The sequence below is a fragment of the Pleurodeles waltl genome, chromosome 10 (genome assembly GCF_031143425.1).
Source record: "Pleurodeles waltl isolate 20211129_DDA chromosome 10, aPleWal1.hap1.20221129, whole genome shotgun sequence".
Taxonomy (NCBI): Eukaryota; Metazoa; Chordata; class Amphibia; order Caudata; family Salamandridae; genus Pleurodeles; species Pleurodeles waltl.
The window spans coordinates 912,257,797-912,285,791 of NC_090449.1; the positions used below are offsets into that span (position 1 = coordinate 912,257,797).

Here is a 27,995-nt window from a genome sequence, read left to right on the forward strand (position 1 = left end):
CAGGGTCCCAGGAACTGAATGGGCACCACTTGGCAGGGTAGGAGTCTCTCCAGAGACTCCAGGTGCTGGCAGAGAGAAATCTTTGCTGTCCCTGAGACTTCAAATAACAGGAGGCAAACTCTAAACCAAGCCCTTGGAGAGTTCCTCACAAGAAGGAAGGCACACAAAGTCCAGTCTTTTCCCTCTTACTCTGGCAGAAGCAGCAACTGCAGGATAGCTCCACAAAACACAGTCACAGGCAGGGCAGCTTTTCTTCCGCAGCTCTTCAGGCAGAAGTTCCTCTTGGTTTCCAGAAGTGTTCTAAATTCTGTGGTTTTGGGTTCCCTTCTTATACCCATTTTGCCATTTGAAGTAGGCCTACTTCAAAGCAAAGTCTTTCTTGTTTGTGAAATCCTGCCTTGCCCAAGCCAGGCCCCAGACACACAAGGGGGTTGCAGACTGTATTGTGTGAGGGCAGGCACAGCCCTTTCAGGTGTGAGTGACCACTCCTCCCCTCCATCTTTGCACAGATGGCTCATCAGGAAATGCAGACTACACCCCAGCTCCCTTTGTGTCACTGTCTAGTGTGAGGAGCAACCAATCCAACTGTCAAACTGACCCAGACAGTGAATCCACAAACAGGCAGAGTCACAGAAATGGTACAAGCAAGACAATGATCACTTTCTAAAAGTGGCATTTTCAAACATGCAATCTTAAAATCAACTTTACTAACAGATGTATTTTTAAATTGTGAGCTCAGAGACCCCAAACTCCACATGTCCATCCACTCCCACCTCTGGTAGTGTGACACAAAAGCAGTCAGGCTTAACATAGAGGCAATGTATAAAGTCTTTACGCAGCACACAAACAGTAATAAAGTTAAAACACAGCACAAGAAAATCCCAAATCTAATTTAGAAAATAGAGTACATTTTAATAAATTAACCTACACAAAAAGCATGCAAAATCCAATCATTAGAGCCAGAGATATTTATTTTTAAAGTTTTTAGGTGAAAATAGTGGCAAGAAGCACAAAGTGCCATCCATGGTTATCTTGTTGTTCTAGACCAGGAAAAAGTCCCAAGGCCGATAGCGATGGAGCACGGATAGGGTACAGGGAACAGATTACTCCTGCTAATGAGTTACTTCCTCAAGTCTGGCACAACAAGTTCAAATCATGCACAGAGAGGGCCAGAAGTAACAGGCTTCCAGCAGAAGGAGCAGGTGGCACACCCATATATTCATTGCTGTAGCATGAAGAGCCAGCCATAACTTTGTTGTCTTGAGGAGCCCAAACATCAGGATTTTCACCTCTTTTTTAATAGCTCACACAAATGTCAGTCGACGGTCCAGAACCTGGGGGGCACCTCTTGGGGATCTGGACCCACTTCAGCAGAGTCCATAAGAAGGGCTAAGGCAAGTGCAGTTACAGCTGGTTAGCTGGGCAGCTGTAAGGTAGCTCAAACAGGAGGTCAGCTATGAGAAATTGGGTTGTTGTTTGAGTGGGATGCAAACTCTGCTTAACCAACAGGCACATTTCCTTTCAGGGTTAACACAAAAGTCACAAAAATAACCTGTACCTAAATAAAAAAAAACCAGTCAAGCTTAATTTAAAGGCAATGTGTAAAGTATTTATGCAGCACACAAATGGTAGTAAAGTCAAAACATAAAACAAGAAAAATCCCAAACTAATTTAGAATAATATAGTAACTTTTAATACATTATTTCACACCAAAACATCTGAAATCCAATCAGTAGAACCAGAGTTATGAATTTGTATATATATAAGGTAAAAACTAGCATCTAAATTACCAAAGCGCCTATCACTATCATCTAGGTGTGCGGGTCTGGATCAAAGTTGAAATATATGGCCTACAGCAATGAAGCGTGAGTCGAATACAAGGAGTGGATTGGGCCCAGTCAGTTCTTACCTTCAGACTTAGAGGAAATGTCAGCAGAGAGTCTTTCAGAAAGCAGTTGTTCAGAGGGGCAAGGTTGCAGTTGGTGTCCAAGGAGGAGTCAATGTCATCAGGAAGCCGCTGGACAAACTCACGGTGAAGATTTCTATATTCAGATTTAGTCCCTCATTGCAACCCTGGCGGTCGGTGAGAAAGCGGCAGTAATACCGCCAACAAGCCGGTGGTAACAAAAATGGAAATATGACCACAACGGAAACCACTCAGACAGACAGCCACTTTAACACACCGACCGCCATGGCGGAACCAACAAGCACCACGGAGGTAACGGCCAACAACCAGGCGGAAGACAATGTACCACCCTCACTATTACGACATGCCTATCCGCCACCTTTTCCGGGGCAGTACCAACAACATCAAAAACACAGCAGAAACAGAACACAGAAGTCAAAGGACTCACCTCTGGAGATTCAGGGAACAACCACGACTCCATGGAGCCCGAGCTGCACATATTTCGAAGGCTCGTCTACCTTTCCCTGCATTATTAACATCAACACCGGCGAAGACGACCAAAGTGAGTACTGCCGCCTAGCACACAAGGGAGAGGGGAGGAAAAAGAGAGTGGCACACACACGCAACACGCAACATCCCTCCTCCACCCCAAACACCATACACCTCAGGAAAAATGCAAGGACAAAATGATTGGAAAAAAGTGAGTGTAATACGATAAAATAACATGAATAAGTGCATCAAAATCCAAATGTGTATACATATTTACAAATGTACTCAATGTCCAAGGCCCCACCTCACTCCTGCAACAACGCGGAAGGAACACTGCAGGGGCATCAGGTCGAAAATACACAGGCCCCTCAGGGGTATGGGGAAGAGGGGGGCGCCTTAGCCGGAAGATGGTACAACACCACTGGACCTGGAGGGGGCAACATGGTCCTGGGGAGTGCAAGGCCACAGTCTCTCCAGTGGGTGGTTTGCCCAGTGCTTGGTCCTGGGGAGTACAAGGCCACAGTCTCTCTAATGGGTGGTTTTCTGACTGCTTGGTCCTGGTGAGTGCAAGGCCACAGTCTCTCAAGTGGGTGGTTTGCCCACTGCTTGGTCCTAGGGAGTGCAATGCCACAGTCTCTCTAGTGGGTGGCTTCTCCACTGGTTCTGGAGGGGGCCTTGTGCCCAGTGTGCTTCATCCTGGGAAGGATAGGGTGAGTGGATGGCTTCTTCCACTGGTTCTGGAGGGGGCCTTGTGCCCAGTATGCTTCATCCTGGGAAGGATGGGTGAATGGATGGCTTCTTCCACTGATTCTGGAGGGGGCCTTGTGCCCAGTGTGCTTTATCCTGGGAAGGATGGGGTGAGTGGATGGCATCTCTAATGGTTCTGGAGGGGGCATTGTGCCCTGTGATGCAGATCTTGGGGAGTGCAAGGTCACAGTCTCTCATTGGATGTCAGACCCACAGGATTTGCATGGGCCAGGATGCACAACAGCCCATGGAGGCAGGACTACACACTGTCCGCCAGCAGTGATGGCTGCTCAGTGGTGGCAGTGGCAGTGGCAGAGGCGGTGCTGGTGGCGGTGCTGGCAGTGGTGGGGGAAGCTCCAGCCCTTTCCCCGCAGCCTTGGACGGCTGCCCACTGGGGCTGCTGCTGCTGGCAGTGGTGCTGGTGGCGGTGCTGGTGGCAGTGCTGGCAGTGGTGGGGGGAAGCTCCAGCCCTTACCCTGCAGCCTCAGATGGCTGCCCACTGGGACTGCTGCTGCTGGCAGTGCTGTTGGTGGCGGTGCTGGTGGCATTGCTGGTGGCAGTGGTGAGGGGAGGCTCCAGCCTTTCCCCTGCAGCATCGGACGGCTGAACCACGATGGTTGGTGGTGGGGGCTACAAATGATTCCCAGCACCAGGCCTTCTGTCCTTCCTGCCTGCTGGTGCAGGCCCCTTGCCCTTCCTGGCAGCAGCCAGGGATTGCCCCTTGTCCTTTTCTGTCGCAGCTGATGGTGTTTCCTTGCCCTTCCTTCATGCACCTGGTGCAGACACACCGTCAGTGTTGCTGCCTGGTGCCTTGTATCCTCTCCTACCTGCAGTAGCTGTCGACACTGCTGTGGCTGTGGACTGGGTGGCTGAGGTGCTCACCTGGGCTCTGAGCACCCTGGCCCAACAAGAAGGACGGGGGTGGTAGGGAAGAGGTCAAGGGTCGAGAGGAAAAGCTTCTTAGGGACATTGGGGTGGGAAGAGGGTGAAGGTTTGGGAGTGGAGGAAGAGGAAGTGGTTGTAGGAGGTGCCTGTGTGCTGTGTTTGGGTGCAGGTGCATGGGCTGGATGCTGTTGTGAGTTGGATGGCTGTTGGGTATCTGAGTGCTTGTGTTTGTGTACTTAGGGAGGAGGGGGCACAGACACAGTGGGAGAGGACACAAGGGATGTGTGCATGGATGTGGGGGTGGTAAATGCCAGTGAGGGGCATGTAGTGATAGGTGTGATGGTGGTAGTGAATGAGGATGTAGTGCATGCAGGTGTGAGTGTAGATGCTACTGGAAGGGAGGTGGACGACAAGGAGGAGGGGGCACAGTGGAGGCAGTGGATGTTGGTATGTTTGCATCTGGATGGTGTTTGTGTGAGTGCCTGTGGGATGATGTGTGGTGCTTGTGTTTGCCTGAACCACTCCTGTGTGTTGTCCTGGGTGCATGCTGGTCTGCCTATGTGCGTGAGATAGGATGGGGTTGAGGGGAATGGGATTGGGTAGAGAAAGTTGGAGGGGGAAGGCTAGAAACAGGGACAATGGCTGCCATCAGGGAGGAGGCCAGAGCCTGGATTGATCTCTGTTGGGCCGTCATGCCAGAGTGAATGCCCTCCAGGAATGCATTTGTTTGTTGCAAATGGGCTGCCAGCCCCTGGATGGCATTCACAATGGTTGGCTGCCCAACAGAGGTGGATCGCAGGAGGTCAATAGCCCCCTCACTCAGGGCAGAAGGGCTAACTGGGGCAGGGCCTGAGTTGCCTGGGGTGAAGGAGATGCCCACCCTCCTGGGTGAGCGGGCACAGAAAACATGCTGAGGGGTTGCTGGGAGGGCTGTGCTGATACGGGGGTGGCAGCTGTACCTTTAGTTGGGGTTTGCACAGAGGTGTCCACCACCACCAGGGAGCTTCCATCGGAGGAGGTATCACTGTCAGAACCGTCCCTCCAGTCTCCACCATGGTGCTCCCCTCGCCCTCCGTCCCATTGGTGCCCTCAATGTCGGTGGATTGGGCCTCCTGGGCCCTGTGGGATTCAGCTCTCCCCTTCACCGGTGCCTCTGTTCCTCTGCCAGATTATGCTAATGCACATAAGGACAGGGTGACAAAACAAAAAGGGGGAGAGAGACAAAGGATACACTTGATCAATGGCAGCAACAACACCACGGTTGGTGTACACGACACACACACACACACACACAGGGAACAGCCCTAAGGACTAGGCAATGCACTAACAGTCACAATGCTAGTCACAAGCCCATGGACAGGGATACCTAACACCAATTGCAGAATACCTGAGACCCACAGACCCCTGCCCAGTAGTGGATGCCTACTAGCTTGTTTGGAGGAATTTCATATCAGACCCTACCCAACATGGGACCTGCCCTGCAATGTCCGGCCTGGACTAGGGGAACCCACAAGCCCACATCCCCCACCTGGATGCCACCACGCGCAAGTAGTATATTGAGACACTGTACTCACCCCCTTGTGGCTGCTGTGATGCCCCCAAGCGCCCATCCAGCTCCGGATTGGCCACCGCCAGTATGCAGGCCATCAGGGGGTCAGAGTTCGATGGGCACCCCTTCCTCATTGGAAGGCCATCCCCAGCTGGGCCTCTGTCGTCTTCCGTGCCCAGCGTCTCAGGTCCTCCCACAGTTTGCAGCAGTGGGTGTCCGCCTGCCGTAGACCCCTAGGGTCCGCACATCCTTGGCAATGGCACGCCATGTACCCTTTTTTTGATGGGCTCTGACATGCAGGGAAATACACACAGGGAAAGGTATCAGTCAGACCGTCCTGCCTGTTACACTCATGGCCCACCATAGCCCTCAAATCACCTTATGCACAGACATTAACCACCATACATGCAGCACGCAGACCAGGGCCATTACACCCCATCACGAGGCCCTCACACACAGCACTCCATGCATTCATGCCCCATGCATCGTGCTCACAGTATACTCAACTGTTGGTCTGGAGGCCCATACAGCATTCGGTACTGGGGTAGGACCCCATTCACCAGTCTCTCAAACTCCACAACGTTGAAGAAAGGGGTCCTTTACCCAGTGACACGAGCCATGGTCATTTCCAGACACAGGTCACAGCAGCACTTGCAGTGTAGGTCCTCTCCTCTTGAAGGTCAGGTAGCAAGTGAGTGAAAAGATAGAAAATGGCAGTCACGTCTGCGGCGGTGCATACCGTCACCGCCGGTGTACATTACCATTGGCCACTGTAATCCATAGGGCCCAATGGTATCCAATGAGAAGTTGCACAGCGGTTCTTGACCGCCTCATGCAACGGCGCACAACGTTAGCGGAATTATCTCATTTCCACATGTCCCTTCATACAGGAAAGGCGGACGCAATTAAAGGGGAGGGTTAGGCCATGGCACCTAACTGTGTCACAGTACACATAGACACCATTTGGGCCTATCCCACAATATACTGTTACAGTCACAACATGCAATGCAGTATAGTATTTAGGAATATGGAATACTGACCAGCTGCTCACCGTTTGCCCCTTAGATTGCAACCACTGCAGATGAATAGGAGATGGAGACATCCCCTGTGTACAGACCCCTGGTAGACTTGGCAACAATGGAGGACAGGCACATTATCCTGACTTATAGACTGGAGGGGGCCACAATCACAGAGCAGTGCGCCCAATTGGAACCTGACCTGATATCTGTTATCCGTCAGTCCACCGGGATCCCCCCTCTTGTGCAAGTGCGATCTGTGCTCCATTTCCTGGCAACTGGCTCCTTCCAAGTGACAGTCGGCTTGGCAGCAGGAATGTCACAGCCAAAGCTTTCAATAGTGCTCACCAGAGTGTTGTCTGCCCTGATTAAACACATGCGCAGCTACATCGTTTTCCCCCAGGTGGAGGATTTGGCCACAGAGAAAGCTGATTTCTATGCAATGGGACATATCCTCAACATTATTGGGGCAATTGATGGTACACATATTGCATTTGTTCCCTCCCCGGAGAAATAAACAGGTGTTCAGAAATCGGAAGAGCTTTCACTCCATGAATGTGCAGATAGTGTGCCTGGCAGACCAGTACATCTCCCATGTCAATGCAAAGTATCCTGGGTCTGTGAATGATGCCTTTACCCTGAGGAATAAGAGAATCCCATATGTGATGTCTCAACTCCAGAGGCACCCGGTGTGGCTAATAGGTGAGCCCTGGATCCCACCCAGTAGTTGGTGTTGGTGTATGGGTATGGTGTGGGCGCTAAGGGTTAGTGTGTGTCTAGCAGTAGTCCCTCGAAATTTGCAGGTGACTCTGGTTACCCCAGCCTCTCATGGCTACTGACCCCTGTGAGGAATCCCAGGACAAGGGCAGAGGAATGTTACAATGAGGCACATGGGCGAACAAGAAGAATCATAGACAGGACATTCGGCCTCCTGAAGGCCAGGTTTTGTTGCCTCCATCTAACAGGTGGATCCCGGTACTACCCACCCAAGAAGGTCTGCCAGATCATCGTGGCATGCTGTATGTTGCACATCCTTGCCTTACGTCACCAGGTGCCTTTTCTGCAGGAGGATGAGGCTGGAGATAGGTGTGTGGCAGCAGTGGACCCTGTGGACAGTGAAGATGAGAAGGCAGAGGATGAGGATGAGGACAACAGGAGTGCAATAATCTGACAATACTTCCAATGACACACAGGTAAGACACTGTAAATTCATTTTCCATTGACAGTATTGTGTTTGACATTGTCACTGGCAGGCTGGTTTCCCACTTCTATGGCCACTTACTTTACCCTTTGGCATCTCTATTTTCAGATATTTGTGCCCGCTATCTCTCCTGGTGTTTTGACTGCAGCCAACTATAGGTCATTCCTATATATACATTACTGTACAGTTGTACTGCAGTGTTTAAAGCTTGTTAAATGAATACACAGTTCAATCATTTGACAGACTCCATATTTGTATTTATTCAAATGGTGTTTATTTAAGTGCTAATACGTAGAGGGGCATATGCAATGGGCTGTGGTGATGGTGGAGGACATTCCAGGTTAGAGTCCAGTCTATTTGTATCAGGGGTGCATTGCCCAAGGGGGCATAGGAAGGGGAGCAAAGGCAGTTCAAGGTGGACAGGGTGACAGAGTGGGACACAAGGGTGACAGTCAAGGGAGTGTTATTTCCTGGTGGGGGTCTTGAAAATAGTCTCTGGCTTCTGCCTGGATCGCAGGGACCGTTTGTGGGGTGGCTCTCTTTCTGCAGGGGGAGGGGTGCTGGTGGCCTGTTGGTCCTGTGGCCGGGCTTCCTGTCCACTAGCGGCAGTGGAGGTGGAGGGCTGTACATCAGTATGGCTAGTGGTTGGTGTCCGGTTGCCTTCCTTATGGTGTTGGCCATGTCTGCCAGCACTCCTGCAATGGTGACCATGGTGGTGTTGATGTCTTTCAAGTCCTCCCTGATCCCCAGGTACTGTCCCTCCTACAGCCACTGGGTCTCCTGCAACTTTTCCAATATCTGGCCCATCGTCTCCTGGGAATGGTGGTATGCTCCCAGGATGTTGGTGAGTGCCTTCTGGAGGGTTGATTCCCTGGGCCTGTTCTCCCCCTGTCGCACAGCAGTCCTCCCAGCTTCCTTGTTGTCCTGTACCTCTGTCCCCTGAACCGCGTGCCCACTGCCACTGACCCCAGGTCCCTGATCATCCTGTGTTTGTGGGGTGGCCTGGGGTCCCTGTAGTGGTGGACACACTGCTGATTGACATGTCCTGGGGACAGAGGTAGGGGCCCACTGGGTGGGTACTATGGTGGTGTTTCCTGAGGGGGGAGGCTCTGTGGTGGTATGGGACTGCGCCTGCATAACCGACTGTCCGGATTTCCCTGATGGGCCAGGTTGGTCATCCAGATCCTGGCATCCAGAGCTGCTGTCATCACTGTGGGCCTCTTCTGGGTGGGGGGGACTGGATGTTGCTGACATCTCCTCTCCAGTGACGTTGGGTGGGGGACCTGTGGGGATGTAAATGCAGTGTTATTGTTTCTGCGTGTGACATCTTGTGCATGGGTGTGTTGCCCTCTATGGTTGTTGTTGCCCTGGCAGCTTTGCCTTGCGTGAGTAGTTATTTTGTGGGCTAGGTGATTCTCTCTAGTGTGCATGCTTTAGTGATGGGTGTCCATGCAGGTCTATGATGGGGGTCCGTGCATTGGTATTGCATGCAGGGCTTGGTATTGGGAGGGGTGGGTTGTGATGGTGGGGTGTGTGTGAGGTGGTGGAGTGATGTGAGTGAGGGGGGGTAGCTGATGGCATGCAGGTTGGGGGGGTGATAGTAATAGAGATTTGACTTACCAGAGTCCAGCCCTCCTCCTACTCCTGCCATGCCCTCGGGATACATGATTGCCAAGACTTGCTCCTCCCATGTTGTTAGTTGTGGGGGAGGAGGTGGGGGTCCACCGCCAGTCCTCTGTACAGCTATTTGGTGTCTTGCTGCCACGGAACGCACCTTCCCCCGTAGGTCGTTCCACCTCTTCCTGATGTCATCCCTTGTTCTGGGGTGCTGTCCCATGGCGTTGACCCTGTCCACGATTCTCTGCCATAGCTCCCTCTTCCTTGCAATGGATATCTGCTGCACCTGTGCTCCAAATAGCTGAGGCTCTACACTGATAATGTCCTCCACCATGACCTTTAGCTCCTCCTCTGAGAACATGGGGTGTTGTTGTGGTGCCATGGGTGTAGTGTGAGTGGTGTGGGTGAGGGTGGGTGGGGTGATGTGTTGGGGTGTGTGATGTAAGGTGCATGGATGATATATAGGTGATGGTGGTGTGTAGCTGTGGTCTTGTCTATGGTCTTGCTTTCTCTCTTGTGGCACTTGTTTGTATTGGTAAAGGGTTGTGGGTAGTGTGGGTGTGTGTTTTATAGTGGTGTGGGTGTGTGAGTGTGGTGTGTGTATGGGTGTCAGGTGTGTTTTTTGAATTGTCCAATGTAGTATTGTTTTGTTAGTGTGTGTGTGTACTTTGAGGGCGGCGGTATGTATCGCCAATGGTTTAGCGCTGTTGAATGTCCGCCACAGTTTTCGTGGGTCATAATGCTGTGGGCATAGTTCTGTTGACGTAACGGTGTGAGTTTTGCTACTGCCAGTTTATCACTGACCTTTGGGCTGGGGGACTGGTGTGTGTGGCTGTATAGTGACATATTACTATGCGTGTGTCATAATATGGGTAGCGGTAATCGTTGTGGCGGAGGCATGTTGGCAGCAGTCAGCATGGCGGTAAGCGGGACTTACCCCCAATGTCATAATGAGGGCCTTAGTCTCATTTTTGGAAGTTGGAAATCTCCATTGGGACAAACTTGGAGGTTGTAGTCAGGGGATTAGGACTTACTCAGGCTGGACCCTGCTATGGGGTTAAGATGGCTGGAGCCTTTCCGGTCCCTGCGACTCTTGCCGGAACGCCAGCCAATTAGCCCTTGGAGTCATTCTGGTAGTCCTTGGTACAAGCAGTGAAACAGGGCTCAAGCAGCAGGCAGGCCTTGTAGGGTTGAAGGCAGGCTCTAGTCAGTGAAGAATTCCTACAGGTGCAGCAACGCAGTCTCTTGAAGAACACAGCAGGCCACCACAGTGGTAGGCAGCCCTCAGATAACCCTTCCATAGGTCCAGACAGTGAACTGAAAAGTGGGTCTGAGGGTCCTATTCTTATACCTGGTGACTTATTTGAAGTAGGAGCAGGTTTAAGGGAATTCTCTTTGAAGTAATTAAAGCTTCCTGCTTTCCTAAACTAGCTCCAAGCTGGCTGCATCAACAATTCCGGGATGACAAGTCCTTTGTGTGATTGCAGAGCACAGCCTATTCAGGTGCAAGTGGTGCTGTGCCCAGCTCTACCCCTTTACAGCCAGTGATGGACTAACTGGGCACACAAAATCCCTCTATTGTGTGGCTGTTTGGGTGGAATAACAAAGTCCAACTGCCAACTACACCTAGTCATATGACCCAGGAAGAGGTTGTGGGCATCAAATAACTAGGGTAGGAAAATGCCAACTTTCTTAAAGTGACATTCTCAAAATTGTAACTTAAAATCCGACTTTACAATTAAAGATGGTTTTAAATTAAAATATTTCACAGGAGTAAAACAACAAAGTTAGAAATTCCTCAATACTAAGGCATGCAAAATGTAAAAGTACATTTTGAACCTTTTAATTACAATACACCCTGCCCTATGGGCTACCTAGGGCCTCCCTTAGGGGTAATGTATATGCAATAAAAGGGGACTTGAAGAATTGGCTAAGGGTTGTAATTCCAGGTCCAATTCGCAGTGTAACACTGCATTCAGGTTGCAGTTTCAGGCCAAGAACATGGTGCTGAAGGCCCAGTAGAAGCATTTAATTTACAGGCCCTAGGTGTGTGGTATACCACTCTGCATAGGTTGTATACATACATTAAATATGTCAATCAGTTGCAAGCCAATTTTACCATGTGCAAAGGAGAAGTGGTAAAGTGCACAGACTCCTAGGGTAAACAAAAAATAATTTAGCAAAAATACAAGGGGTAAAGACAAAATGTTTGGGGTGACCCTGCATAGAGGACCAAGCCCAACTTCATCCAACTGACTGTTGGAGTTGCTACAGGTAGCCTAGGATCCAGGGAAAATGTCTAATTTTCCTTCTTTCTTTCTTCAGACAGCAGGGCAGTCCTTCTGACAGCATGGCAGACCTTCTGAATCTTCAACAAGTTCAGTGGTGCTCTGATGAGAGGTTCTAAGGTTCCACTTTTTTACCTGGGGCCAGCCTTTGTGTGGGGAATTGTTTGACCTACCCTCAAAACTGGTTCTGGTCAGTTGTTCTCCTTTCCCAGGTTTCTGGTTCTAAATTGTCTTGGGTGACATATGCAAGGGAAGACTTTGTGTTAGGTTCCTATGTGTGTGTTGTAGGCACGACCCTTTGAAATGTATGCAGGGCAGGGTATAGCTCTTCCACAACCATGCTTTCAGAAGGAGCCTCGCCAATCACCCTAGGCTTCCTTTGCCTGGCTGTTTGAAAGCAATCCACAATCCACAACTGAAGAGCCATTCACAGTGAAGAACCCAGAACACTGGTGGAAAGGCACAGTTGTTTAGGGCAGAAAAATGGGAAGGGAAGCCTGTAAAAGGGATATTTTAACCATATTTACTTAGAATCTGACTCTACCATTAAAGAGAATTTAAAATTTCAATTCTTACTTATCTGTTCCCAATCTAAAGGTAGCACTTGTAATGAGGTAATCCAGTGTTAGTATACTGTAGAGATAGTGCTTACAACAGTGAAAATGACTAGATATTTTTCACTGTCACGACATGCAAAACAGAAACACACAAGTCCTACCATTTAGATACCATAAACCATGCCTTATGAGCTTTTAGGACCTACTTTAAAGGTGACTAATATATATACAGTATATATATAAGGTTCAGGGCTGGCAATAAGTTAATTTTGCCATGTCTAAATGGCAGTTTAAAACTGCACTACAGGCTGCAGTGGAAGGCCCAAGACATGATTTAAAAGGTTACTTCAGTGGGTGGCACAATGTGTCCTGCAGCCCACTGGTAGCATTTAATTTACAGGCCCTGAATACATGTAATATCATTTACTACAGACGTACAAGTAAATGAATGTGTCAATGAGGTGCAATCCAATTGTTCCAGGTTATTAGAAGAGAGCACAAGCACTTTAGCACTGGTTAGCAGGGGTAAAGCGCACAGGCATCTAATGGCAACAGAAATTAGTTCAGCAAAGTCTGAGGGTGAAGGGAAAAGGATTGAGGGAATACCATGCGAAGAATGTCAGTTTTAGCACTATCCATGGGAACTAGTAAAATGCAATGCATGCACTCTTTTGTTCAGTGTAAGCAAAAATGAACATCTCAATGGTTCTCAAGAAAAGAGAAGTAAATGTGTGCAAAAATTAATTATCTGTACTTTATTAACACAACACAAATACTCTTGAACTCAATACTGGTATCATTTAGTCCTAGGCTGGGCTTATATGTGTGTGCCTCACAGCATCTCCAGATTGTGTAGTCACTCGTTGGTATGTACTGTAAACATCAACTAGAACACAAGGTTTTGAAGACACAAAGGCTAGGATCCATGGGCATGTTTTCAACCTATTATAATGATTGATTCTCTAATTATAACTTTTCTATGTCGGAATTCTCAACTTGCACCTACCAAACCTGCCCGTCTAGCGATGCAGCGTTGCAGCATCATGCCATATCATGAGTAAAGCTATAAGCAGGATTGCAACCCTCTGTCATCCATCAGTCAGGTACATCAATTGCCTCAGTGCATACTCAGCAATGTTTCACCATTTGTATGACTATGTCGCCCAAAAAATCCGTAGTAGATGTATGTGCATCTCAGCTGTTATTAACAATTTTGTTTCTAACTCCATCAATTTTCTTTTTAGGACCATGGCAAGCAGCATGCACCGAGGAGCTCAGTCATGTCTAATTACTCTATGCAAATGTATCATGTTCACTATCCGACTCACACCATACTATGATTGTCAGAAAACTCAGTGCACAGAGCCACCCATGCAGACGTCAGTAGACTAGCAAAAGTAATTTGCTTATCAATCACAACACATCAGAACCATGAGTGACAACACAATTGCATTCTATCCTTGAACAGAGGGTGGCACGAACATGTAGATTTTCCTCAGCCTGGTGGGCAGAAAATCTGGGTTTTATTAAAGCCAGGGAAGCTAACATTATGCATATTCTTTTATTGGTACCACTCACAGCAGCACTTTAAAAGAACATCAGAACTTAGAACATTAGAATCTTTAACACTATAAACCCAGAGAACCCACAGTCCTCAGCCTGTGAGCTCGTTATCTTTAAAATTCTTAACGATCAAATGAGCCTTGCGCACCTTGAAAATCACAGCGCGAGGCTCATTGACATTTTAATTAGCATATAGCCTACGTGCTGCGTGCGCTGGACAGCACGTGAGCACTTAGGCTTATTTTCCTTTGAATAGGCACCCAGCCTTCTGCGCTCCTCATGCCTGACAGTGCACGAGCACTTTTAAATACAATGAACCCAGCGGTGCCCACAAGACGACCCACCAACAAATTTAACTTATTTCAATAACGTCCACAACAAGCTCGAAAGATTTTAGGAATCTTAAATTAAATAAACAAAACAAACTAAGAATATCTTTAAATAAACAGAAAACAATGAAGTCAAGCTAAAAGAAAACATAACTTACTTTAAACAAATGTATAACATCAGCCATGAATTTATAAATGAGTTAATGAACCTTTCATTCTGAAAATTAAGGAAACAAACATATCCATTTAAAACTTCACTTTGCAGGCAAAAGACATTCACACTTCTCGCACAGTACTTAACTGCAGGAGCAGCAGCAAAAAAGAAGGCTAAGCACTGTGGGTTCACTTGGTTTATAGTGTTGAAGATTCTCATGTTCTAAGTTCTGATCTTTTAAAGTGCTGCTGTTAGTGGTAGCAATAAGGGAATATGCATAATGTTATTCCCCCAGGTCTTGCCATAAAATCCAGAAGAGAACCCTTGCTCCTTCAGGCAAACATCTTGGTTACCAACCCATTGTAGAGGATAAAAATTAGCCCTACACGGGAAGCCGCATTTGCCACTAGGTCAGTGATGGTCGTCAGTCTCCCTCATAAGGCAATCATAATGATTTCAAGGCCACAGGCACAAGGATCAAGGCCAAAGATTCATGTCCTGGCTACACAGGACTCACCTAGCCCCACCACCCACCATGCAGGTATACTAGCTCAATCCACTATTCTACAATCCCACCTACGTGCACCTCGTGTTCTCTCGTTTATTATACAAAGAGTGAGAGGTGGGTCTCTCCCATTATTCAGCCCTAATGTCTCATCCACCCATGACAGTCATCCACATCATACTGAGCAAAGTAGATGAGTGAGATTGCCACAAAAGAATGGCTATTGGCTTGGACCTGCTATCTGGGAGGAGGAGTTTTTTAGCTCTATGAGTCAAAGAGTGGGAAAGCACTGTATGGAGTATCCTGCAGGAATTACCTTTTGCCATAGACGTGTTGATTAGGATGCTATTAGATACATTGCTATCAAGCTGTAAGAGCGATTAACATGTAGAATTAATTGGAAGTTACACAATATCACATTGATTTTTTTTCAAGACGTGGTTAAGCAAGTAGTAGAGGAACTGCTAGACATGATAAACGGATCTAGAGTAACAATTGCAGTAATAGGTCATTGTTGGGGGCACACATGGAGTTATTTTTGGTGATAACGTTTTTTGAAGGGAGTAGAAAGATAGGTTAATTTAGACGTAATATTGAGGCTGAATGCTTTTGAAATTTCAGAAACTGTAATGTTTGTCGGAAGACACGGGTGATTTCATCTTAATTGGGTAATACAGCTGTGTGGAGATAAACGTGGCCTATAACCATTTGAAGAACTTTTGACGTGTAGTTTGATTACTGAAGAGTTGGTGAGGATTCTCTCTCACAACAGAATTAATTTATACATTTTGGATATTATAGGTTTTGGCTTTTCCTTTTTTCTTAACTTTTTTCCTGTCTGTTTTTCTGGGATTTTGTAGAGTTCTCTGAATCAAACTTGGGTCGATGGATAGAACCATTGCATAGGATGAGAGAAGATCTAGTTTCCTGAAACTTTCCGGAAGTGATTCACAGCCAGTTCATTATGTGATTTTGTAAAGGTAAGCAGATGCACTTAAGTGGAAATATGACATTCTCATGGAGAGTCTTATAGATGTAGGGCAAACGTAAGGAGCTGTTGGAGCATAATCTTTGAAATTAATATTAACGTGAAAAGCTTGCAATATAATGTGTAATGAAACCGCATAGAAAATGTGTTTAATACAGTACTAATGCACGCATTTGAAATGTGCCCACGGGGAGTGGCCACCAATGTATACGATGATTAAGGGAACTGACTAATAATGAATTAACAATGTACTAATATATGATTTTGTATTAGCATTTAGGATTATGTATTAAGGTTCTGCTAAATTAATCACTAGGCCTTAGTTAGCAAGGGTCTGGGCCTAGCTGCCTGGCCTCATATTAACTGTGTTTTTCTAACGTGCAATGTGCTGCTTTCCTGAAGGACACAAAGCTGTACTTTTCCAGAAGCTAGAGATATGTGTGTAGCCGTAGTAAATTCTTTCTCATGGGACTCGACTTGCTCAAGGAGACATTCTTGCCGAATGCAACAGTGTAATTCGCAACAGGTGCAAGGTCGCCTGGACTAGGAGAGGACAGTGGAACTACTGACTGGAGCAACAAGTGTAACTTTTCTTACCTGACATTCCACCCGATGAAGACGTCAATCACAGGAGCCAATAAACTACGTGAGAACTGTGTTAGGTGAAAATTCTAGTAAGGTGTGTGATGGATCATTGGACAGAGATAACGATGCACCAAATATTGCACAATGGGAAATTAGAGACTTGTTCAAAAGATTTGATAAAACAACGTGACCCAAGAAGAAATCAGCCATTCTTAGCCATTCCCTGCCATTGCTCGTTTTTTACTCTGCCACTCGTGAAGCCATTATTCTTCTTAGCTATTACCTTACCCATTCCTTGCTACTCTGAGAGACTTTGGCCCTCATTCTGACCTTGGCGGTCTTTTCGCAAGACCGCCAAGTTACCGCCGCGGTGAAGACCGCCGACCGCGGCGGTATGCCGCTGTGCGCATTCTGACCGCTGGGAGCGTTCCGCCGGAAAACCGCCAGCAGCCACACTGGCGGTCGGCGGGAAAGTGGAGACTGGTCAACCTCCACCGCCACGCCAGCAGAACACCGCCCACAGAATTACGACCCACATTTCTGTGTGGCGGTCTTCTGTTGGCGGTCTTCTGTTGGCGGTCACCTCCCCATGGCTCCTGTCACCTCCCGGAGGACCAACGCACAAGGTAAGTTGATCGTCCGTGAGGGGAGGGGGTGGGGGGGTGTTGTGTGATGTGTGCGTGCATGGGGGTGTGCGTGGGAGTGTGTAGAGGGGGTGTGTGAGTGCGTGCATGCGGGCGGGGAGTGCTGCTGTGCCTATGGGCAATGTGTGTAGTTCGGCGGGTGCGCATGTCGGCATGTATGTGTGCGGGTATGTGTCCCCGTTGTGTATGTGTGTGTGTAGGGGGTGTGTATATGTGCATGTAGGGGGTGTGTGCATGTCGGGGTGCGTGTATGTGCATGTCGGGGTAGGGGTGGGGAGTGGGTTCGTACCACCTCTGGGGGGTGGCAGGGGGGTGGAGGGTGTGGGGGGAGGACTCGGGGGGGCAGTGGGGGGTGGGGGAGACCCCTATCAGTGCCAGGGAAGGAATTCCCTGGCCCCGATAGTGCCTACCGCCATGGTTCGCATGGCGGTTCCCGACCGCCAGAAACCGCGGCGGTAAGCAGGGTCATGATACCGTTGGCGGTCTTGGGTCGACCGCCGGACCGGAGTGCGCAGACTCCAGCCCGTCGGTCATGACCGCCGTGGCTGTCGGAGTGGGGAAGTGGCGGTCGGTCGCGGCGGTGACCGCCGCGGTCAGAATGCCATTTTTAATACCGCCGGTCTGTTCGCGGTCCGACCGCCGTCTCTCCGCCGACCGCCAAGGTCAGAATGAGGGCCTTTGTCTTTAGCTGTTTGATACTTTAAACCATCCACACCTTATTCCCTGCCTAATGCTTACTTCTCCTCCTTAAGAGGGAAGAGTCCTATTCTTAGCTATGCCCTGCTGAACTTGCCTGTTCTATCCTGGCTGATGGCAAATCGACTGATGTCCTGAGGACGAAGACTGACGCTGTATGCTGACCCATTTGGATGGGTAACTATCAGATGATGTATTGTAATTGTCTGTTTGCCTTTTCTTTCTAGGTACCAACTGCTCTTTTGATAGAGGTCATAGTTAGATGATTTCTAAATTTGTGTTGCTAAATTGTTTTGCATGAAGCCCAACATGCTGGTGCTAATTCGAGGTTAGTAAAGGATTTCACTAATATTAGATGCAAATAGACAAATGACTGAACTCTTGCTTTGTTGAATAACGCGCTAATGATACTCTGCTAAAGTTGATTAATGTCAACGTCGTGCTTTGTGTTAATGTTCATGATCTATGCTCTGCTAAAGTCCTACACGAGTTGCCATATTGTAGTGGTTTTGATGTGCTTACTGATATTGAGACTAATAAATATGCTATTAGTGTGTAACTAATAGGGAATAAATATCCTAACTTTTACAAGATTTGTGTGGTTATTCATGACCGCGAGATCAAGGTGTGTTTGATTCTTATTGCATGATATTGATTAGTTCGATTGATTAGTTATTGTGAATATTGATGAGGTCATTGATCTATCGATTGCAATGCTAAACAGATATCTCGTTCTGGGAAGTCCCCAAACGTGGTCAAAAGATCCATTGGCCTAAAACAAGTCCCCTCGTAAGTTAAATTATCAAGGTTCGGACACGTAATTAGTTCAGAAACTTAGGCAATTGAAATGGGTGGTATTACCCTCCATAAATGGGCAATATTCATATTTCAATTAAAATGTATGTACTCATATAGAGGCATATTTTGATAATTAGATCTGGTTAACACCAATTACATTTTAAGAAATAAGGGTTCTAGTTGGCAGTGGTGAGCAGTTCGACCGTGATTTTGAATTATGTCCCGTTCTTTTCCACACTTATAAGGTGAGAGTTTGTTTTTAATTCTAAAAATCTGTATTGCAAATGTAATAGATCAGATGTTCTAAATTGTGGTTATTTTTATTCTGTATTACTTTTTGACAGTGGGCTTAGATCGTTAAATACAACATGAACTTAAAGTTACCCTACTGTGCATTGATACCTAACTGATATATGACAACTATGGCCCAGATTTATGCAACTCTAGTGCCATATTAGCGTCATTTTTGGGGCGATAATGTGGCGTTAGGCTTTAAAAAACTCTGCACCATTTTTACAAAGTGGCACAATGCAATAATTGCGCCACTTTGTAATCTTTTGCGCCACATTATGCATGCACATACATAATGTATGCAATGGGGGAGTTCACCTGTTAGGGGAACCGCAGAAATGGAGCAGTTGAATCGAAGAGATTCCACTGTGTCACTTTTTCCAGCTACTTTTAACACCTTCTAAGAGCAGGCATTAAAAAGGAGGCTCACCATTGGATACACTGGGCCCCTAAGTCCTGTTCAGGGTTAACGCCAAATTTTTGGTGCTAACACGGAACAGTACTTCAATAGCATCAAAAAGGTTGACGCTATTGCCCCCTACCCTGTGCCATGGTGCGCCATATTTTAAATACGACACACACATGGTGGCGGCAGGGGGTCGCAAAGGGGCGCAAGAAAATTTGTGCTGCACTGGTGCCCCTATATAAGAGTGAAAATTTATTTTGAAATACACTGTACATGGATTACATTTGTTCGCATAGAATAATGTTTGTCATTGGAAACATGCAATGAAAATTGGAGTGACGAAACGTACACTTTTTTATATGAATTGAACAATAATAGTGCAATAAATTTGATCAAATAGAAAGTATTTTATTTTGCAATCATGCTATTTTACTCTGAAAATGCAAGGAAGAAATAGTGATGTATTGTGTTTGAGATAGACAGGTTTACCTTTGCCTAATAATGTTGCCTACAGTGTTGTCCATTAAAACTATTCGATAAGGTACGGCTCAGTGAATAGTTTTTACAAGCATTTGATTCTTGATCAGATTTATTCGGTCAAGGGCATGGTTGGAGCAGTGTGCCATGATGTTTCCGTGTCGGCAATGTTTCTGTTTAAATTTTGATGATATGTGAATCCGTGTATATTCCTTTTTGTTTGCTGCAACATGTGAAGTTTCTGTAATGCGTTTCTAATGTGTGTAGATATTGTGATTGTGATTATTGCAGTTGCTCGTAGACTCGTATTGCCTCGTTTTTTCAGTTTTGCGAGTGCCTGGTGTTATCGTGACTTACTTGAAGGATGGGCTGGAGTGGATTTGAGCCTCATTGAGCTGATGTGAAGGTACCTTTTGTAGACTGGACCTGACTTACAATTTTGCCAGCGCATTGTTCCATTTCCATTGTAACTTTTAGCCTTTTCTTAATGGTACCCGTTATTGTCACCGTGGGAGAAAATATCCTCATTTTCAGTCATCGCTCCAAGCTTCTGAAATATTTTCTGCATAAAAGTGTTTTTTCTAAATGCAGAGTACTCCACAACATGTGATGGATTAATTTGCATACAACAGACTGGAAAGTTCGGTGTTTAGAGTTATGATAGGTCTACTGCTTCATTTGTTAAAGAATGAATGCCAGAGCCCAAGCCTTGTTCAGAAGCCCATGGACAGCGCTATTTGAAGTGAGCACACTGAATACCAAGAATGCATAGTCTAGAATCCACCCCAGGCATTTTTATTCACTGAGGTACACTGCCTGTCCCTTCATCTCTCTTTTGCTGGTTCCTGCTTTCTCCCTTTGTGGTGTTTTTTTTTACTCTTTGTCGTCTTTCCATTTTGTGTGTTTTCTCTTGCTCATGAGAAATGTTTCAAGAGGAAAAGTAAGTGCTGGTCCCCTAAAATGAGTGCTGGTGGCCCTCACCAGCAACCGCCAGCTCAAATTAAGCACTGGTTCAAACCTTTCAAAGTTGGCAATAAGGAGTACAAAAGATAGAACCATTGTAGTACTATTGATCGTGGTTGCACATTGGTTTTTGAATCGGGAATCTCTATTTTTACAAATTTTATAGTTGGAACCACAACGTGCCCCAACTTGCCCCAATATTAACATTTTACAAACCTTTTCGCTCTCTGTGTCAAGGGCAGATGTTGCTTCATCAAGAAGCAGCAGTTTGGGCCTTCGGACAAGAGCTCGAGCAATTGCAATTCTTTGCTTCTGTCCTCCAGACAGCTGGGTTCCTCTAGCTCCAACTCGTGTGTTGTATTTCTACATTTCAAAAGAAAGGAAAGAAAACAAATGACTCCATTGTAATAGACAATATAGAATTTAGAAGATCACAATGTACATTTTCCTCATACAATTAGCTTTGGCTGTGTGCATAAGAGAAATGTCTTTTTCTGGATTTTTATAGATCTAGATTGCAGGTATTTTGGACCGCTGGATAGTGAAAGGCCAGTAATGTCGTAGTTGGACTATTGCTCTAGACAAGACTGCTGGTTTAGGGATGACAGCACTTTTGTTTGTAGGCGACTAGGCCAATCCTACAGCAAGTCGCTACTGTCAATCCAACCCTCCTGGCTCATAAGCAGTACCTCACCAAGAACCCAAACAGTAGAAGTGATTTGTAGTAACCTTTACGCGTGGACTCAAGAGTGCGCCATCTCAGGAGAGTCGTGGTTAAATGGAGATTACCCTTTTCTCACATGAGCAACAAGTCTCAGTCACAGACAGGCAATGAAGGCGATGCAGTAAAGTTTTCAATAGGTTTTATTAACAAGACTGCAATCTACTGTAAATTGCATGGTCTGCAATGATTAGCATACTGAACAATGCAAGAAACAGAATTGTAAAAAAGAAGACTGATGAACACAAAGACCCCCACCATCTTTCAATAACATGAGATGTGAAATAGATGTGAAATAGGCCCAAATACCCTAGCATGATACACCTCATTTCTAACCTAAAGTGATCTAAACCTAATCTGCTAGTACTATGTCCATGAGAAGAGCTCCCTCAATCCACATTACCTTGTAATGATGTCTCTAGTTCAGACTCCATGGGGACATGAAGGCTGGGTCTGCATTAAGGTGACATATAGAATAGATAGCGTTGGTGGCATCTGATAGGAATCCCTCTGATAACCCTGTCTGCTTGATATATATTTATATACAGATCTTGCAGGTCCCCTGGCGCAGGTAAGTTCCCAGACAATAGATAAAAAGGATTGTATGGGGCAGCAATTATTAAACAATTCCCTGAAAGGGTACATTATGTTTTAGTCACACGTAAGTGGGAAAGTACGATATGAATACGTACGTATGTCATTCGTCTTTGACACTGACAGTGATGCCTTCACAGAGTGGCACTGATAATGTGGAATCAAAAGATCTTCCTAACTATAAACATAGCAGCCATCTTGAAAGAAATAATTAAATAAATGTGCTAAAACAGAGCAGGCTAGTAGGTTAAAATTCACTAGGTGATGGGGGTACAGGCATGCAAGCTGGAAGCCTAAGCTAACACCTGATTCCCATTAAAACTAAATAGGATCCACTACACCCTGCCCAATGATGATGCCAGAGAAGTTGAATGAACCCAAGCTAAAATGCTTGGACTAAAACAAGATAAAATCATATTAAATTATAACTAAAATCTAGTTTAAAACTAGATAAAAATAGCTGAATCATACAAAGAGACAAAATGTCGATCATGACAAGCACTGAAGGCCAAAGTTAAAGCAATTTTTGGCAAAACTTTGAAACTGTAGAATAAGCCAATGGTCAAATTCATTTAACAGTAGTCAAGATCTTGAAGAATGTATTCAAAGCCATCAGAAGGAAGGACATTCAGGAAAGAAACCACATCCTCAGATGTTAGGTGAATGATAGGATTGGCAGACGGATCCATGGAGCAGTAGTGTGCAGCAGCCCCAGAAGCAGGATCTCCTGTGAGGGCAGCACCATCCAAAGTGCCTAAAGGAGCCAGATAGTCTATAAAGGGCAGCACGTAAGTGGCCTCGTAAATCAGCCTCAGTCTCATGGAGCACAACCATGAATGAACCTTCATCTTGGCCCACAGGAGGCACTGGTGGAACAGCAAGACACCCTGAAGGTAGATGTTCGAATAGGCACCACGTGTACTGAAAAACTGGTTGCACACACCATAAGACTGGTTGGAATGACAGTGACCAATCATGCTCCAATTCTTCCAGCAACGGAGCACCAAAGAACTGTACCATGCGATCATGGCACAGTTGGGCTGGTGATAGTAGCTCCATCCCTCTGCTTAGCTGGGAAGGCACAACTACTGCATATCAGGAACAACAGTATCAGTATCCCGCCGATCAATGCCAAAGCCACAGGAAAGCCACCAAACACACTTGAAAAGAGTGAATGGATTGCTGAAGGAATGACTCCGAAGACAGTCTGGAAGATGGACACAAATTCAGACCCGACAGCCTTAAAGAAGTGCACAATCCCTGTAGTACTCGAAGAGTGGAATATTCTAGATACCAGCTCTCCAAAGTGCTTGGGGAAGTTGGTATTAAGTAGAGGTTGTATCTCGACTGATGATCTTGCTATATGAAGAGCATTTGTCTCTCTAGCCGATGGTAATGCAACTTGTTTCTGGAACAGTAGCACCTTTAGTCTGCTCAGCTTATCATAATTTACATTAGTAGTATCAATGCAAGGCCACATTTCTGCTACTTTTATCTCTTGTATGGGAGGGATAAAACATGTTCGCAACACGTTAAAATCTTAGGGCTAAGATGTATCAAACATTTTTGCCATCGCAAATGGCCCAATGGGCTGTTTGCAAATTGCAAAAATGCATTTTGGTATGTAACAAGTCCAATTCGCGATTGGATTTGCGACTACATACCGATTCGATATTAGGAAGGGGCGTGTCAAGGGCATCCCTTCTTAATACCGAATCACAGAGGTATGTATGATTGTTTTGTGACCGTGAATGCAGTTGCAAAACAATTGTAGTCACCACCAATTTCAAATTGGTGGTAACCCATTCGCAAAGAGGAAGGGGTCTCCATGGGACCCCTTCCCCTTTGTGAAAGCATGCAAAAACATTTTTTTAAGAGCAGGTAGTGGTCCCACAGACCACTGCCTACTCTTACAAGATGAAAAGAAAACTCTTCATTTTTCATTTTTAAACGCATCCGTTTTCCTTAAGGAAAATGGGCTGTATTTAAAAAAAAAAAGATCGCTTTATTGAAAAGCAATCACAGACATGCTAGTCTGCTGAGCCCAGCAGGCCACTATCTCTGTGACTGAAGCCATTCGCAATGGCTTGCAAATTGCGACCTACCTCATGAATATTAATGAGGTAGGTCTATTTGTGAGCCCTTGCGAATTGCAGTATGAAATGCCTAGAGTTTCATACATTCCAAAAGCGATTACTTAATTGCGATTTGCTAAAAATCACAATTAAGTAATCGCTATTGTGAAGAATGATACATCTGGCCTTTAGAGAAGGAAATTGTGTAGGCAATTCCTGGTCTTGTACTGCAACAGCTTTGTTCATTTAGGACCACATAACTTCCATTCGAAAGTATATGAAATGCTGGTTAAATCAAAGGGACGGGAGTACCCTTCAGAAAGCAGGCCAAGTTTGCGACCCCTGGATTGCAAAGTTCAGGAAGGGACACTTGTTTGCACATCATTGAATGACTAACAGTAGACTCACATTAGTTTTCACTGAGAAAGACCTCTGTTTTGCCATTCAGATATTTAGATACAAAGGGCAACTCCCACTCCTCTTTAATACAGCTATCGCCTAACCACTTGTATCTGCCCATGGAAAGATATCTCAAATACATTTAAACAAACTAAAGGTGGACATGGGCTGATTTATAATACCATGCACACGCGGTACTGTTGATGGAATTTCTGCAACCGTGAAATGCAACTTTTCTATATTAAGCATGGTGAAACTCCCTTCCCTTTTAGCCAATGTCTGTTGTTCCCTGGAGAAATTAAAAGCAGCAAACAGGTCACTACTGTTAATATATTTCCATAGAACAAGGCCATTTTTCGAAATCTTTAGTGTCCAACCTAAATGCATAATGGAACGCTGTTGACTTTGCCCATGATGTAAAAAGGACGTCATTCTGAATGATATCTATCGCAGATGACACTGTGTTTTTAAGGGAGTACATCCTGTTGGATAGAGTGTTCATGCCATTATCGATAGCAGCTAAACCCTTTTCCAAATTTTCCTTATCTATCTGCCTTAAACGTGCAGCTGCTTCCATTTGGGAAAGTTCCAGATATCATTGTTAATGGAACAGATGAATCTTTTTTAGCGTGGCTTTCTTGGACCTATCACGAGGTCCTGCAAGTCTGTATATTCAGATAGTAAATTAAGATGTTCTTTAACTGCTGCTGAAGTGTTAGTCTGCAACCATTGTTGGCACAGTTTGCCCACACTGTATGTAGTAACTATACTTGAGTTGTGACCCAAGACGAAGCGAGGGTTCGGCTGGAAAATCTTGAAACCCCGTGAGGAATAAACAAAACACACCTGACACCCATTTGTGTTTACTAGCCACAATAACCACCCGCCGGGACTGGAAAGTGAAGAATTCTAGGTACCAGCCTGAACCCTTAAATCTAGTTCTTCCTCAGTGATATTCAGGAAGGACTTCCAGTTGGTGAATTTTGCCGGTGTGGGGATAGTGGAAGCATTCATTTCTTTTATTTTTGCTAACCCTAGACAGGATGTCATTTGAATTGTGCCATTTAAAAAGATAATTTGGACAGGAATAAGGTACTCTAAATAAAGCTTCCCTACCCTGAATTTGCCATTCTTGTGTTCCCCATATATTTTACATCTATAGTGTTCTTCCAGTGTTCGTATCTTTTAACTGCAAGTCCAGAAACAAAGGAATGTGAATAAATCAATTGTGTGTTTGTTTGCAAAATTTTCCTATATTTAAAAGGTGGTAACTTGAAATAGTATGATTCTGCATTCTTAATGTCAGGCCCAGAACAATATGTAAATTTATTTGAATAATGATTTGGGCTCCCCACAGGTGGAGTTGAACAGTGTTTCCACTGTGTGTAATAAAATACTGATCTGTACCTACCTGCTCAGTGCAGGTAGTAATGTTCCCAATTGTTGTAACAGAACATTTCCCATAATTCTTTGTGTTAGTGTGCGCATCACCACTTTCAAATAGTGTAATCATGCAATTCAACTAGCATGGAATCAACTGTTTGAACACCCCAGTCACCAGAAACAACACCAGGTGTAATTCCGTCAGTCATTGAGATTTTAAAGACATATGGAATTTGAATGACCTCAGTATGCCCATATACGTCAAATGGAACTTTGTTCCAGACAATCCCATCTGGAATTGGTACTTCTGAAATGTTCATAAGGGACAAGTCTCTTCAAACTGTATGTGAGGAAAGATATGGAGTCAGAACCTCATCCACTCAACAGAAGAGTGTAAAGGAAGATAATGACCATTTAGAAGGAGAAAGAAAACAGTCACATAACCAATTCACAATAGAAAGGCAAGCAATGTCAGGAATATCAACAGGTAATTTCATGCATAAATTAAATCATTGTTTTTAAGCCATATGTACAACTTATGTGCCTTAGGAACAGTTTCAGGTGCAAGTGTGGATGAAGTTGAAGAAATGTCATCAAGGTCGATGAAATAACCAGAAGTAGTTTCTGCAAACACAGAAGCTGGTGCATTACTGATAGATGGATCCACTTTGCTTGGAGGCTCATAGTAGATGATGTTGTCTGTGTTGAGTTGGAGTAGAAGACAGCCACAACCTGGGCAGGTGCTGTCACTGAAGTTTTAACAGGAATCAGCAAAAGCTCATTTTCTGCCATCCCCATGCTTGAGGATGCATTTGTAGCATTGTTGAACATGCTGTTGTGGTCAGAAGTGTTGTTGCTACTTCTTTGAACAGGTATGTCCTGTTGAGTAGTGAGAGGGGACCGGGAACTACTCAAGGGATCTCTGGGTGTACTGTGCAGGATCGGCCACATGATGTAGTTTGATGCTGTCAATGGAGACAAATCTGTTTGCACTAATTAATATATAAATATATTGCTAGAGATTTTCTTGGTTTTCTCATGTGTTCTTTTTATCTTAAGAATACTCTATTCAGCACAAATGTTGCTCTACATATGGACACTCTTTCCATTGAATATAGTATGTCTTTCCTTGAAGTTCCTCTGGTTTAGTCTTACTCTCCATAATATTAGGATGGTTACACATTCACCACTTGGGACTCTGGTTGACTGTCTCTAATTGTCATCACAATTTTTACTGTTGTTGCTGTTTTTTCAGCCTACACTACACTGGTACACTACAATCATGCGTTGAATGTATGCTTTATCCTCTAACCATATATAACCTCACCATCGAGCGTTATGGATATAAGAGGGTAATAACAATAACTTTTTGTTCGTTTCGGAATAACCCCATTTCTTGTGGGTCAATTACTTAAAGACTGTGAATAAAGGTTACATGTTTTAACAACTAATATTGGGTTTTCCGGAACCTTAATGTTTTCTATGATTCCTTGTTCTCGTCATTCCATTTCCATTTCAGTGAATTCTTTTTCATGTATTAATTTTTACAGCCTTGAGAAAGTCTTGATGATGAAAAACGTACTGGCTGTTATTATTGGGTTCATCGTGTCTTGGAAATAATAAATCCTAACCAGTAACAAGACGTGATTGAAACTCATATTTGAGTAGCTTTACACACTTTAGACTTTGTGGACTACTTTGTTGTGCCTTGGTGTTTGGGAAAAAATGTGTTCAGTCCTGATTGGACTTCCAGTTGGGACAGCCACACCCTTGGTGGTTGGGTGTGAATACCAGCATGGCACTGGATGGACATTGCACAAGATTATAAGATACATCTTTCCCCCAACAGTTGTTTTATGTTAGGATGTGCGAATCTCTAAGCACAACCACCTCTTTCTTGTAGTTAACCTCTGATATTGGTTGGGGATCTGTAGGAAGGTAGCCTCTTTCTAGCCTTGTTACCCCCACTTTGGCCTGTTTGTGAGAATATATCAGGGTGTTTTTACTGTCTCACTGGGATCCTGCTAGCCAGGACCCCAGTGCCTATAGTGGAAACCCTATTTGTCAGTATGTTTGATATGTGTCACTGGGATCCTGCTAGCCAGGACCCCAGTGCTCATAAGTATGTGGCCTATATGTGTTCCCTGTGTGGTGCCTAACTGTATCACT

At 45.4% G+C, this 27,995-nt stretch overlaps 1 protein-coding gene across 1 annotated transcript in view; it reads right to left on the reverse strand.

The window, feature by feature from the left end:
• LOC138262020 (ATP-dependent translocase ABCB1-like) overlaps positions 1 to 27,995 on the reverse strand; it is a 1,142,744-nt gene that overhangs the window by 32,388 nt on the left and 1,082,361 nt on the right. Inside the window, exon 28 of the mRNA XM_069211672.1 lies at positions 20,871 to 21,017. Within this exon, the coding sequence (XP_069067773.1) occupies positions 20,871 to 21,017 (147 nt within the window). The remainder of the gene's footprint in view (positions 1 to 20,870; positions 21,018 to 27,995) is intronic.